At 39.9% G+C, this 13,661-nt stretch overlaps 1 protein-coding gene across 1 annotated transcript in view; it reads right to left on the bottom strand.

Moving 5' to 3' along the window:
- The window catches only part of LOC108444000, a 57,110-nt gene extending 54,000 nt beyond the window's left edge, over positions 1–3,110 (bottom strand). The window contains exon 1 of the mRNA XM_017724949.2: positions 3,009–3,110. Coding sequence (XP_017580438.2) covers positions 3,009–3,057 — 49 coding nt within the window. The 5' untranslated portion in view covers positions 3,058–3,110. The remainder of the gene's footprint in view (positions 1–3,008) is intronic.
- Positions 3,111–13,661: the final 10,551 nt, after the last annotated feature.

Raw genomic sequence — 13,661 nt, 5'->3', positions numbered from 1 at the left:
GAACAAATTGGTGTTCCTGATACATTGGCGGCTTAGTGTAGACTGCACGTTGGGCTCGGCCTCACCGTGTGACAACTGAAAGACTCAAAACACATTTTTTGAGAATGAAGTGGAAGGTTACTTACTGGCCATGTCAACGTCTTAGTTTCCATCATATGTGCACTACTTGATTCAAAGGCAAATCAAGCCAATACTGCTTAAAGGAGAACTTAAAGAAGAGCTGAAATTGTCTGATGCAAACGTTTAGCTAAGCATCTTCATTTGTGGGAAGATTGAGTTCCAGAGCCAAGAGAGTTATTGTGTGCAGGAAATACATTATATTGTCAAAAGTATTCACTCGCCTATAATTCAGGTGTTCCAATCACGTCCATGGCCACAGGTGTATAAACTAAGCACCTAGGCCTGCACAATGCTTCTGCAGACATGAGTGAAAGAATGGGTCGCTCTCAGGAGCTCAGTGAATTCCAGTGTGGTACCGTGATAGGACGCCACCTGTGCAACAAGTAGAGTCATGAAATTTCGTCACTACTAAATATTCCACAGTCAACTCTAAGTGATATTATAACAAAGTGGAAGCGATTGAGAACGACAGTAACTCAGCCACGAAGTGTTTGGCCACGTAAAATGACAGAGTGGGGTCAGTGGATGCTGAGGTGCATAGTGCAGAGAGGTCACCAACTTTCTGCAGAGCCAATCACTACAGATCTCCAAACTTCATGTGGCCCTCGGATTAGCTCAAGAACAGCGTAGAGAGCTTCATGGAATGATTTTCCATGGCCGAGCAGCTACATACAAGCCTTACATCACCGAGTGCAATGCAAAGCATATGCAGTGGTGTAAATTGCTGCCACTGGACTCCAGAGCAGTGGAGACTTGTTCTCTTGAGTGACCAGTCACGCTTCTCCATCTGGCAATCTGATGGACGAGTCTGGGTTTGGCGGTTGCCAATTTCATTCTCCCAACTTTGTGGGAAAAGTTTGGGGACGGCCTCTTCCTGTTCCAGCATGACTGCGCACGAGTGCACAAAGCAAGGTCCATAAAGACATGGATGAGCATCCATACTTGACTGGCCGGACCTCAACCCAATAGAACACCTTTGGGATGAATTAGAGCAGTGACTGTGATCTTCTCACCCAACATCAGTGTCTGACCTCACAAATGCACTTTTGGAAGAATGGTCAAAAATTCCCATAAACACACTCGTAAACCTTGTGGAAAGCCTTCCCAGAAGAGTTGAAGTTGTTATAGCTGCAAAGGGTGGGCCGACATCATATTAAACCCTATGGATTAAGAATGGGATGCCACTCAAGTTCATATATGTGTGAAGCCAGATGAGCAAATACTTTTGGCAATATAGTGTATGTAACATTTCTACTGTTTTAATGCACTTTAAATTTGTTTAAATTGTTATTGTACAAATACAGAGTACAGTACCAGTTAGGCCTGGGCAATATCTAAAAATAATTAGCCCAGTATTTTCTAGTTAAAAGTAATTATTATTGATAATACTGCCCCTTTCTCTTCTGTTTGAGTCTATAGGCTTTTTAACATGTTGACTGTTTTAATGAAAATCTTTAATAAATCTGAGTAACCCAACATCTTTTGAGTGTTGTCACCTGTCATTATAATAAATGTTACTGTAAACACATGTTCATGAGTTTCTTCTGCTGAATATTTGTAGTGACTTAAGTGCTAACAACGCTCCATGCTGGAGGAACGTCAGACTGCAAGTGATTTTCAAAGTGATTTACACACTGAAAACAAGTCATTTTCTTTAGTTACAGCAGCGTTTACAGAATCCAGCTAAACACCAGGACACTGTGCACAGAACATACTGCACAAAAGCTGTATGTGAGGCTCAGAGGAACTTTCTCTTCAGATTAGAGGTAATTTAGCTGGTCTATGCTAACGTCGTCATTTCAGCTTGTTTTTTTTTTATTAGAGCTGTGAGTCACTTTGAGAAGAGCTGAAGTTCCAAAGCACGTCAGCATTTATTTTTGATTGTATTCACGTCAAGTAAATTAAGAGTAATTTGTGTGGTAAAGGGAGGATTTCAACGCGTAGCAGAGAGAAATAACACAAAACAGCCAACAAACAATCTCTCTGTCTCTCTCTTTCTCTCTCTCTCTCTCTCTCTCACATCTATGTGTGAAACTGACTGCTGGACCGTGAAGTATAAACCCCAGTTTCCCTCTATTATTCAAGCTGTTTAAGGGTGAATCAGTCCTCTCTGAGTTCTTTTACCAAAACAGTCATTATCGCCTTGTACACATCAGCATCGGGATACTTGTCCATCATCGACGAAATCTGATTACATTAACATATCACCCAAGCCTAATATCAGAAGAACAAGATAACATGCTATTAATAATTTATGATTAAATTCAAAAATTCAATTCAAAATATGTTGTAGGCAGACAACCATTCAAAAGTTTGAAATCACTTGCCATATTAACCTTTGTTTTAGAATAATAACTTTATACAATGAGGAGTTAAATATTATAAACTATTACCAAAACTGCAATGAAGATATTTATTCAGTCTTTCAAGAGTTCAATGAGCAAGAACTTCGTTTGTTGTCAAGTTATCTACCTTGAGATTTGACCTCCACTTTTGAAATATGAATTTTGGATGGTAATTTTATTATATCATGCTGAACACGTCTAACATTTCATATTTTTCGTTTACAGTTTTATGATGTTCTACTAGTGAGCTGAAACTTGTGAAGTTGCACAGGGCGAGCAGATTAGAATAATTTTATGCATTTTTCTGCAGTCAAATCAGTTTTATATGATTGGGAACACTTAAATTTTGAAAAGAAAACTTTTTCCCTGTAGCATATTTTTTCAGTTTTAGTATCAAAAGATTGAAGGTACAGCCGTTCCAGTGAGCATCTGCCCTGTCAAAACAAGTTCTTTGCGATAAAAATGTATATAGTGCATCTTTATAACTAAAATACAGACACAGCATTTTGCTTCTGGAGAAAAAGGAATAAAAATTGAAATTACCGAGTATTAAAATGAGATGAGGTCTCAGCATCCTGGGCCTTGGATCCATGTTCGAGCCTTGATCCGTTTGATTTATACTAGTGTTCACTGCTGCTGACTTTGAACAGTTTCACTCTGAAATGCTGCTGACTTCGTTGGTCGAGGCTGCAGAGGCGGAGTTTCTGTTCCTCTCACACTTTTCCTGTGCTGTAAAAGACAAAGCCCATGTAGTTATTACCAGAATTGTTAAACAGAGCTAAAGAAGTGTCTACTGTCACACTTTGTCTACGTTTACTGGCGATAAACTTGGACTGGCCGAAATGAATCTGTGTGTGTTTCAGAGCACTGCTGTTGGCAGCATTTTCAGACTGATTTTGAGGGCCCTGTGCACTCTTAATATTTAATGAATACCATAGATTACTGTCAGTTCAATGTGTACCAGAATACATTACAAGTCTGTTGTTGCTATTCCACAGACTGACACACACCATTGTAAACTACTTTATTTTTGTAGATCTGTGTTTTGTACCACCTACACTATATTGCCAAAAGTATTTGCTCATCAGTCTTCACACGCATATGCACTTGAGTGAGATCCCATTCTTAATCCACAGGGTTTAATATAATGTTGGTCCACCCATTGCAGCTATAACAGCTTGAACTCTTCTGGGAAGGCTTTCCACAAGGTGTAGGAGTGTGTTTATGGAAATTTCTGACCATTCTTCCAGAAGCGCATTTGTGAGGTCAGACACTGATCTTGGACAAGAAGGCCTGGCTTGCAGTCTCCGCTCTAATTCATCCCAAACGTGCTCTGTCAGGTTGAGGTCAGGCCAGTCAAGTCCCTCCACACCAAACTCGCTCATCCATGTATTTATGGACCTTGCTTGAGTATGAAATTGTTCAAAATCTCTTGGTGCTGATGCATTAAGAGTTCCTTTCACTGGAACTAAGGGGCCGAGCCCAAAACCACTTCCCCCAAATATACACTACGCACCTGAGCATCCGCTGACCCTGCTCTGGCATTTTACGTGGCCTACATAGCCAAGTTGCTGTGCAATCACTTCCACTTTGTTAATAGTTACTTAGTAGTGAGTAAAATTCATGACTCTACTTGTTGCACAGGTGGCGTCCTATCACGGAACCACGCTGTAATTCACTGAGCTCCTGAGAGCGACCCATTCTTTCACTAATGTTTGTAGAAGCAGTCTGCAGGCCTAGGTGCTTGGCTTTAAAAACCTGTGGCCATGGAAGTGATTGGAACACCTGAATTCAATGATTTGGATGGGTGAGTGAAAATATAGTGTATTTGATAACTGCCTGCCCTAAATTGACTGTCGGTGGCAATTTTGTCTGTTAGTCAAATGGTGCTTGGTCACAGTGAGCAACACAAAAAATGGCAGAACTTTACAATTTACAAAGAACAAAGACTGTGAAATTTTTCCTTAATTCTTCTTTCATCATGGCAGCTCCATGGGAAAATAGGAGGTACAGGGAGGGAAAGATATTTATAGAGATAATTATAAAGATAATAAAGATTCACAAAAAATCAAACATTACAATAAACCACACAAATACACTTTACTCCACCACCAGATTCTACTATACACTCTACAGCCCAATATCTGTGTGTTCTAGCTGAGCACTTATCTAAACAGTTTACTCATTTGGGTAAGTATCACAGTTAAGTGAGGGATGATCGTTTTTAAACTTGTTAAGTCTCTTCAGTTCTCTAAAATGTCTTATTGCAGGCAAAATATTATATTTACCATGTAGTTCATGCAGTGGATTCGACAAAATACCACACACTAACCTTTCCTTATTTATCCTATAGGCTGATGAGAATTTACTGCCTGCTGCTAATCGTATCAGAACCAGAATCAGGCTTTATTGGACAAGTACAGTGGTATACAAACGTTTGGGCATCCCTGATAATTTTCATGATTTGCCTTTATAAATCATTGGTTGTTTGCATCAGCAATTTCAGTTAAATCATATCATATCATATAGCAGACGAACACTGATATTTGAGAAGTGAAATGAAGTTTATAGGATTCACAGAAAGTTTGCAATAATTATTTAAACAAAATTAGGCAGGTGCATAAGTTTGGGCACCCTTGTCGTTTTATTGATTTGAATACCTTTAGCACTAAGTATTGGAAGACAAAATTTGTTTTGTAAGCTGAGCGACCCTTGCCCTACATACGTGGAAGACCACAGGCACAGTTCTAGTTAAGGCCCGAAGTGGCAGCCCAAGAAAAATCTCAGAATGGCAGAGGCAAAGGATGGTGAGAACAGCCATAGTCAACCCACAGAACAGCTCCAAAGACCTACAACATCATTTTGCTGCAGATGGTGTCACTGTGCATTGTTCAACTATTCAGCGCACTTTGCACAACAAGAGGCTATATGGGAGAGCAATGCAGAAGAAGCCTTTTCTGCGCACACACACCACAAACAGAGTCGCTTAAGGTATGCTGAAGCATATTTGGTCAAGCCAGCTTCATTTTGGAGTAAGGTGCTGTGGACTGATGAAACTAAAATTGAGTTATTTGGACATAACAAAGGGCGGTATGCATGGTGGAAAAAGAACACAGCATTCCAAGACAAACACTTGCTACCCACAGTAAAATTTGGTGGCAGTTCCATCATGCTGTGGGGCTGTGTGGCCAGTGCAGGTACTGGGAATCTTATTAAAGTTGAGGGTCGCATGGATTGCAGTCAATATCAGCAGATTCTTGAGAACAATGTTCAAGAATCAGTGACAAAATTGAAGTTGCGCCGGGGCTGGATACTCCAACAAGACAACGACCCTAAACACTGCTCAAAATCTACTATAGCATTCATGCAGAGGAACAAGTACAATGTTCTGGAATGGCCATCTCAGTCCCAAGACCTGAATATTATTGAAAATCTGTGGTGTGATTTAGAGCGGGCTGTCCATGCTCGGAAACCATCAAACCTGACTGAACTGGAGATGTTTTGTAAAAAAGAATGGGCCAAAATACCTTCAACCAGAATCCAGACTCTCATTGGAAGCAATAGGAAGCATTTAGAGACTGTTATTTCTGCAAAAGGAGGATCTACTAAAAATTTAAGTAATTTTTCTGTTGGGGTGCCCAAATTTATGCACCTGCCTAATTTTGTTTAAATAATTATTGCACACTTTATGTAAATCCTATAAACTTCATTTCACTTTTCAAATATCACTGTGTTTGTCTGCTAAAAGATATATTTAACTGAAATTGCTGATCTGAAGAACCAATGATTTATAAAGGCAAATCATGAAAATTATCAGGGTTGCCCAAACGTTTGCATACCACTGTATGTTTACACATACAAGGAATGTGGTTTTGGTTACAGGAGCTCACTGCACAGCATCAGATTGACAATAGTAAATAAAATAAAACATACATTCCTAACACACACCTACATACACAGTCATACCTGTAAACATTGCATTGTAAATTGGGTAAAGTGCTGAGTGCTGTAGTGTCAAAATGGATTAGTAAGGTAACAGTCAGGTATAGGGCAGGTAAGTGGAGTATTAAGGCAGGTTAGTGGGGTAATAAGGCAGGTAAGTGAGGTGCAGAAAATGCTGTTTGATATTTACATGGTATTTATAGAGGATGGAATGTTGAGTGTTATTAAATACCATATATACTATCGACCAATATATTTAAGAAGTACAGTTTGAATATTGTTTGTATGTAATATTTGAACTGTTCGAGAGACTGATGGCTTGTGGGAAGAAGCTGGAAATCCTGGAGCCATATTACAGAAACTTCCTGTCTTGTCTTAAAATGAAAAATAATTGAATCTTATCTTGATTTAGGAATCTTATCTCAGGTTAAGAAATCTTATCTTAATCAACGTTGACTGTCAACTGTCATGTCTGTTAATTAGCAACTGACCATGCACTTACAGCTGAGACATAAACGCTTAATGTAATCAGGTTAGTTAGCCAGGCAGCTAACATTAGCTACCATTACTGACAAATTGTCTCAAAACTTAAGTGTGATAAACTGAAAGTTTATTAAAGAATATTGTGTCGGTGCTTCATGCTGTTTGTCAGTTGCCGCTCCACAGTTTCGGTCTCCATTTCCCAAACACTTTAGCCGAGCGCGCTAACATTATTCCTCCTAATAAACAGACACACGTTCAGTGCCGTCTTCACATTATTCACCACCATCACTGTAATATTTTATCATCAAGATTAACAAACAAAGGTTATAAGAGGGACGGTGGAAATCGTGCGCAGATTTTTAAAACAGTGTTTATCAGTGTAGATAAATACATCATTATGCTAATTATAGTGAGCTGTGCTGCCTGACACTGCATAAAACAATAGAAACAGAAGATAAGACGCTCTGGGGTTTTTCTTAAAGTTAGGACAACATCTAGGAGGTTTAGTCTAGTCAGGATGTTTGTGTGATACTGTTTTCTTATCTGGAGTCAATGATAAGATTATGAAATTAAGAACTGTTGTTCTGTAGTAGCTTCTGTCTTAAATTCAGTCCTTCATGATGACTAAACAGATAAGATTTCAGACTTAAGAAGTTTCTGTAATATTGGGCTGAAGCGCCGACCTGAAACAAAAAAACAAAACACTGACTCTGTTTTAGGTAGCTGCTGCCAAATATAGCCAAAACAGCCCTTTAGGGTTCAGCCTAAGATGGACAAAGCTGCACTGGAGAACCATGTAGAACATCCTGACCTACTAGTAATGTGCAGTAGTCACATCTATGACTTAATCCGTTATATCGGCTTAAGTCATATATAAATGGAGGTGCAGTTCTGGCACCAGAAAGTAATGTAAGGTCACTGTGGCCTGTAGGTCTATAATGCTGTCTAGTGGAGAACTGTCTTTTTAGCATTTTGTCCACACACTGGTCATATATGTTGCTATAGTGCCCTTCGAGGAAACTGCAGCACAGAAGCAGAAAAGACCAGACTGCAGTCCTCAATGCAAACCACAGAACTGAAGTGACTCAACTTGTCACTTCCCTTTCAGTTATTTTAGTGCTACACTGCTTGCTGTAGAGATAAAGGAGCCCGTGTTAGTCTGAATAGTGGCTTAACTGGAATGTGCTTAAGAACTGACAATAACTAACCATAATAGTTTGAAATAATATTTAAAATTATGCACTTTGCATAATAATAATAAATTATCAGTATCTAATTTTAATATTTGCCCTATTACTAAAAATGTGCAAAGAAACAAACAATGTCGGATAAACAAAGACGGGGTCACGACATGCAGGCATAGACAATCGGAAACGGCGCTTAGTTCGCTCTGAGAGAGACACAATACCTCGCACCGATTCTTCCTACAGCCCAGGATTAAACACTAAATAAGTAGGTCAGCCCACACAGGTGTTTACTCAATAATTAGGGCACTGTGAGCGCTGGTAGTGACTCTGGACAATCGCCCCCATCATGTGATCGCCCGAAGCAGTCTGGGAAATGTAGTCGGAGTCCACCTGAGGCGTGCGTTTGTCCAGAGTCATGTGACCACCCGAAGCAGTCTGGGAAATGTAGTCGGAGTCCGCCTGAGGCGTGCGTTTGTCCAGAGTCATGTGACCACCCGAAGCAGTCTGGGAAATGTAGTCGGAGTCCACCTGAGGCGTGCAATTGTCTTTGTGAAACATTGTGAAACTGGGGTTCATGCTTAAGAAGTGTGTGGACTCGCACAGCAGCAGTCTTTTTCACAGAGGTGCCTGTTAAGAAACTGCCTTAATTTCTTTCTGCTAATGATGGCTTTACTGCACAGATTCCCCTGAATTTACTTCATGTGAATGGAATCAAAAATAAATGCTGACGTGCTTTGGAACTTGCTGCAGTAAAAAGCCTAGCTAAATGGCTTCATGTTATCATAGACAAGTTAACTGTAACCTGCAGACAAAGTTCCTCTGACCTTCTTTATGGCCAGTGTTCTTAGACAAAGGTAACAAATAACACAAATGTACAAAAAGTTTTATTCACTTTCACTCCTAAAACACTGGGCCTTTAAACTCCCCACAGCTTGCTATGTGTAATTTACAGAGAAACATTTGCAGTGTTTTCTGTATGGATTAAGTGTCTTGGTGGCTGATTGAATTATGAAAAACGCTACTGTAACAATAGAAAACTTTGTTTTTAACATAGAAAGCATATTCACATGGCTTCGGAAATCACTTGCAGTTGCACAAGCTCTTGATTGCATGTGTTTGCAGTAACGTTTATTATAATGATCAGTGAAAGGTTTCTTAAAAGATGTTGTGTTTCTCAGTGTAATTATTTAGTATATGAGTTTTATTTATTTAGTTTTTTAAAAAGCAGTTATTATTTCAAAATGCATATGATCTAAATTAAAATAGAAAATAGATCAAAGCTGCCATGGACTGCATGTATTGGTTTTGCGGCAGGCAGGGGTAGGAGTCGGCGATATTATCATTAATTGTGCCAGTTTAACTAGAAAATATAATGCTAGTTATTTTTAGATATCACTCAGGCCTTATTCAAGTTTGATTAGTATTACACAAGGAGATTCTGTAATTTGAGTAATTACTAATTTGAATCCAGTGTGAATCTACTATTAAGTAATCATTTCAGAGTGAATAGCCTTCTGTAATTCATCAGACTAAGAGCTCCCTCAGTGGTGTGATAACAAAAGCAGGCAAAAGTGTCTCTTTGGGACCGGACGATTGGGCTAATAATTAAAATGGAGCTTGATTTGCCCCAATTCATTCATCCTGAATTTCATGTCAGTCTATCACCTGGATAAATATGTTTATCCAGTCCTGTCTGTGTGAGGGATGGATGTGGTCATCCACAATTCTGCTGGCTTTGCGGATGCACCCTTTAACATTTAGTCCTGAGAGATGGTATCTGCCATTCATTTTTTGACCTGTGCACTGTGAGTTATTTTAAAAAATAACACCTCATAAATGTGCAGCAGTCAAACCCTCCATGGCTAGAGTTGTGATGTTTGCAACCACTTCAGCAGAAGTGAAACACAAGCGTTTCAGCTAATGCAGAATACAGCCTCATTACTACATGGGTCATTCAACAGAAACACCCACTTTTCTGTCTATCCATAGATGTTACACTGATGTTACCGATTACCTTTGGTGTTACATATAAGAAAGTTTACTCCAGTGACATTTTTAATGAAAAATGCATTTTACAAAACGGCTGCTACAGAGCATCAAACCACATGTTGTCATTCATAGAATGTCCACTAAAATATGTAATTTAATCCATTTATATTGTATTTTTTCACAATTACCTCAGAATTTAGACGGTCACACCAGCGACTTTTTCTAAAATCTTCGTTTAAAATCATGAGCTAAATGAGAATCTCCGATAACTGAAAGACACAGTGGACTCACCATGGGCTTTTCTTCATAGATCCTTAGAAAACTGGTAAAAGGAACTTTTTTGGTAGCCTCCGCGGAGAAATTTTTACATTTAAAACGGAATTCGGCGGTATTAAAAATACAGTGTCGGGCATTGAGCATGCTCTGTCTGCATGCACCGACGTAACGTCTGCGCTATGGGCTACAGTCGAGACCCTGACCAAGGATGTGACCCGGCTCGAGGATAGATGTGAGGATTTGGAAGCCAGGTCCTGCCGCCAAAACCTTCGGATTTTGGGAATCCCGGAGGACGGCTCTTTTTCACTGACCAACGCGGCAGTTTCTAAGCTTCTTATGGAAGCGTTTAACTTGGAAAAAACTCCTCTTGTCGAAAGAGCCCACCGTTCTCTGGCACCCAAACCGAAACCTCGTGGAGCACCGCGGCCCATCATCGCGAGGCTTCACAACTATGCAGACTGTGCCGACATCCTTTCGAAAGCCAGGAGGCATCAACAGCGAGCTGCAGCGAATAACATTGAATTCTCTGTTTTTCCGGATTTTACACAAAATACTGCGAGGGCTCGCGCAGCTTTCAACGAAGCTCGTAAACAGCTTCTGGGCATCGAGATAGTTCGGTACGGACTGTTTTATCCTGCACGTCTCCGGATAACAAGCGATGGGAGGCATCACAACTTCACTTCTCCTGACGAGGCCATGAAGTTCATCTCCAAACTAAAAAGTAAGTAAAGTCGATGTGGCATTAGTATAACATCCTGTTTTGGTGACTTTCCATGTTTCATTCTTGTTTATGGTTTTGCTAGTGTTTAGCTAGAATTCATCTTCAATATTTGTGGTTACAGTTTAATTCTATTACTGTTGCGCACCATCATTTTCGTCGGTTCTTTATTTTATACTGGGTGCAGTAACTATTACTACAGTTCCGCGGATACTGCCTGTTGTTCCATACCATGTCTCGCAGTCGGGGGCGTGGCTTGTTCAGGGTTGGCTCCTGGTGGAGTCTTGCTGGTCCTGTTTTGTTTGGGTCGAGGACATTGGGTGGGTTCTGTTTGTGGGCAGATTTATTCTCTGTGTTTGTGTCTGTGTCTGTGTGTTGGTCGTGTTATGTGTCCTTTCCCCTTCCCCAGCCGGCCGGTTTTATGCTATTCAAACGTTTATTTTCTATCTGTTTTTAGTTAAATGATACGCAAAATGAATGAAAACGGTACCTCTGTCAGATTTCTGAGTTGGAACGTTAGAGGGTTGAATAAGCCAGTTAAACGTTTAAAAGTTTCCACTCATCTGAAATGTTTAAATGCGGACATCATTTTTTTACAAGAAACACACATGGATAACTCTGACCATCCTAAATTAAACTTTCCCTGGGTTTCAGAGGTTTTTCATTCCAAATATAATTCTAGGTCTAGAGGGGTCGCAATACTGATTAAAAACGGGATCCAACTTAGTATTGATAAAACTATTTTGGATGCTAATGGTAGATATATAATTGTCCTGGGTTCGTTATACAACACACCTGTGCTTTTAGTAAATATTTATGCCCCCAACTTCGACGACCCAAGCTTTATGAATGGTCTGTTTAGCTCTATCCCTTCCATTAACACCTACTATTTGATTATGGGTGGGGACTTGCCGAGTTGGTCAGGCTTAACGCTCTCTCCCCATCGCCCACTTTGTTTAAAAACAGAGTTGCTCTACAAACTGAATATGACCTAATAACAACTACAGAAGCAGAACGCTTAATACTTCATGCTCGTTGTAACTACTACGAAAACGGTGATAAACCTTCCAGGCTTTTAGCACATCAACTAAGGAGACGAGCAGCCTCTCGTATAATTCCTAAAGTGATGGATTCAGGAGGTACATTTTCCTCAGATTCTCTGTCAATCAACCAAGTTTTCAAATCATATTATTCAGACTTATATAAATCTGAATCTCTTTCGGATGATTCAGTAATGTCAGGCATTCTTTAATGAGCTTGAGTTTCCAACAGTTGACCACGCATTGGCACATTGGATGAAATCCGAGCGGCCATTAAAACTATGCAAACTAACAAGCCACCAGGCCCGGATGGATTTCCGCTCAAATTTTTCAAAAAATTTGAGAAAAAGCTTGGGCCTCTCCTTCTGGCAGTTTTTGAGGAGTCGCTGGGGGTTGGGTCACTGCCACAGTCTATGACACAAGCTTCAATATCTTTGTTATTGAAAAAAGACGAGGACCCTACATCTTGTGCTTCCTACAGGCCTCTGTCGCTATTAAACACAGACATTAAAATTTTAGCTAAAGCTCTGGCTCTACGTTTGGAAGCTGTTCTCCCCAATATAATATCTTCAGCTCAATATGGCTTCATTAAAGGGCGACAGCTTTTCTTTAACACACGAACACTTCTTAATGTTATTTTCACAAAGGGATCAACCCTTACTCCTGAGGTTCTTGTCTCTTTGGATGCAGAAAAGGCATTTGATAGAGTGGAATGGAATTATTTTTTCAATGTGTTGTATAAATTCGGATTCAAGGACGATTTCATATCCTGGATAAAATTGTTATACTCCTCTCCTAAAGCTAGCATGTGTGCTAACGACAGGGCTGTCCTCTGTCTCCTCTACTTTTTGCACTTGCTATAGAGCCCCTCTCCATTGCATTGAACTCTCTTGATTCTTTCCGGGGAATTTCCCGTTTTGGTTCTGAAATTAAATTATCCTTATATGCGGATGATTTATTACTATATGTCACAGATCCAGAGAGTTGTTTTCCTTCCATCCTGGCATTGCTTAACAGATTTAGCTCTTTTTCTGGATACAAATTGAATCTGCAGAAAAGCGAATGCTTCCCGATTAACCCAGCAGCAAGGTCTCTTTCACAGGCCTCCACACCCTTTAAATTTTCTCCTTCCGGGTTCAAGTATCTTGGTGTAAATATAACTCGTACTTTTCCCTCCCTCTTTGATGCTAACTACTCCCTGCTCATGGATAAGCTTAAGTTGGACTTTCAAATATGGAGAGCTCTCCCCTTGACATTAATAGCTAAAATCAATGTAATTAAAATGAATGTATTACCTCGCTTTCTTTTTCTATTCCAGACTATCCCACTATTTTTACCTAAAAAAAATTTCAAAGCGCTCGACCAGTTAATTGCATAATTTATTTGGGATGGAAATCCCCCCAGGGTCAGAAAATCTGTGTTACAAAATTTTGTTTCTGATGGTGGTCTTTCCCTTCCAAACTTTTTATTTTACTACTGGGCAACAAATATTCAAAAATTGCTTTATTGGTTTCAGGCTACTGGGCGGGGTTGGTGGGAGTTGGAGTCTCGTTCCTGTCCC

Source organism: Pygocentrus nattereri, chromosome 14 (assembly GCF_015220715.1).
Source record: "Pygocentrus nattereri isolate fPygNat1 chromosome 14, fPygNat1.pri, whole genome shotgun sequence".
In the NCBI taxonomy this organism is placed as follows: Eukaryota; Metazoa; Chordata; class Actinopteri; order Characiformes; family Serrasalmidae; genus Pygocentrus; species Pygocentrus nattereri.
The sequence above is the reverse complement of the archived record's forward strand: the minus strand, read 5'-3'. Positions and strand labels throughout refer to the sequence as shown.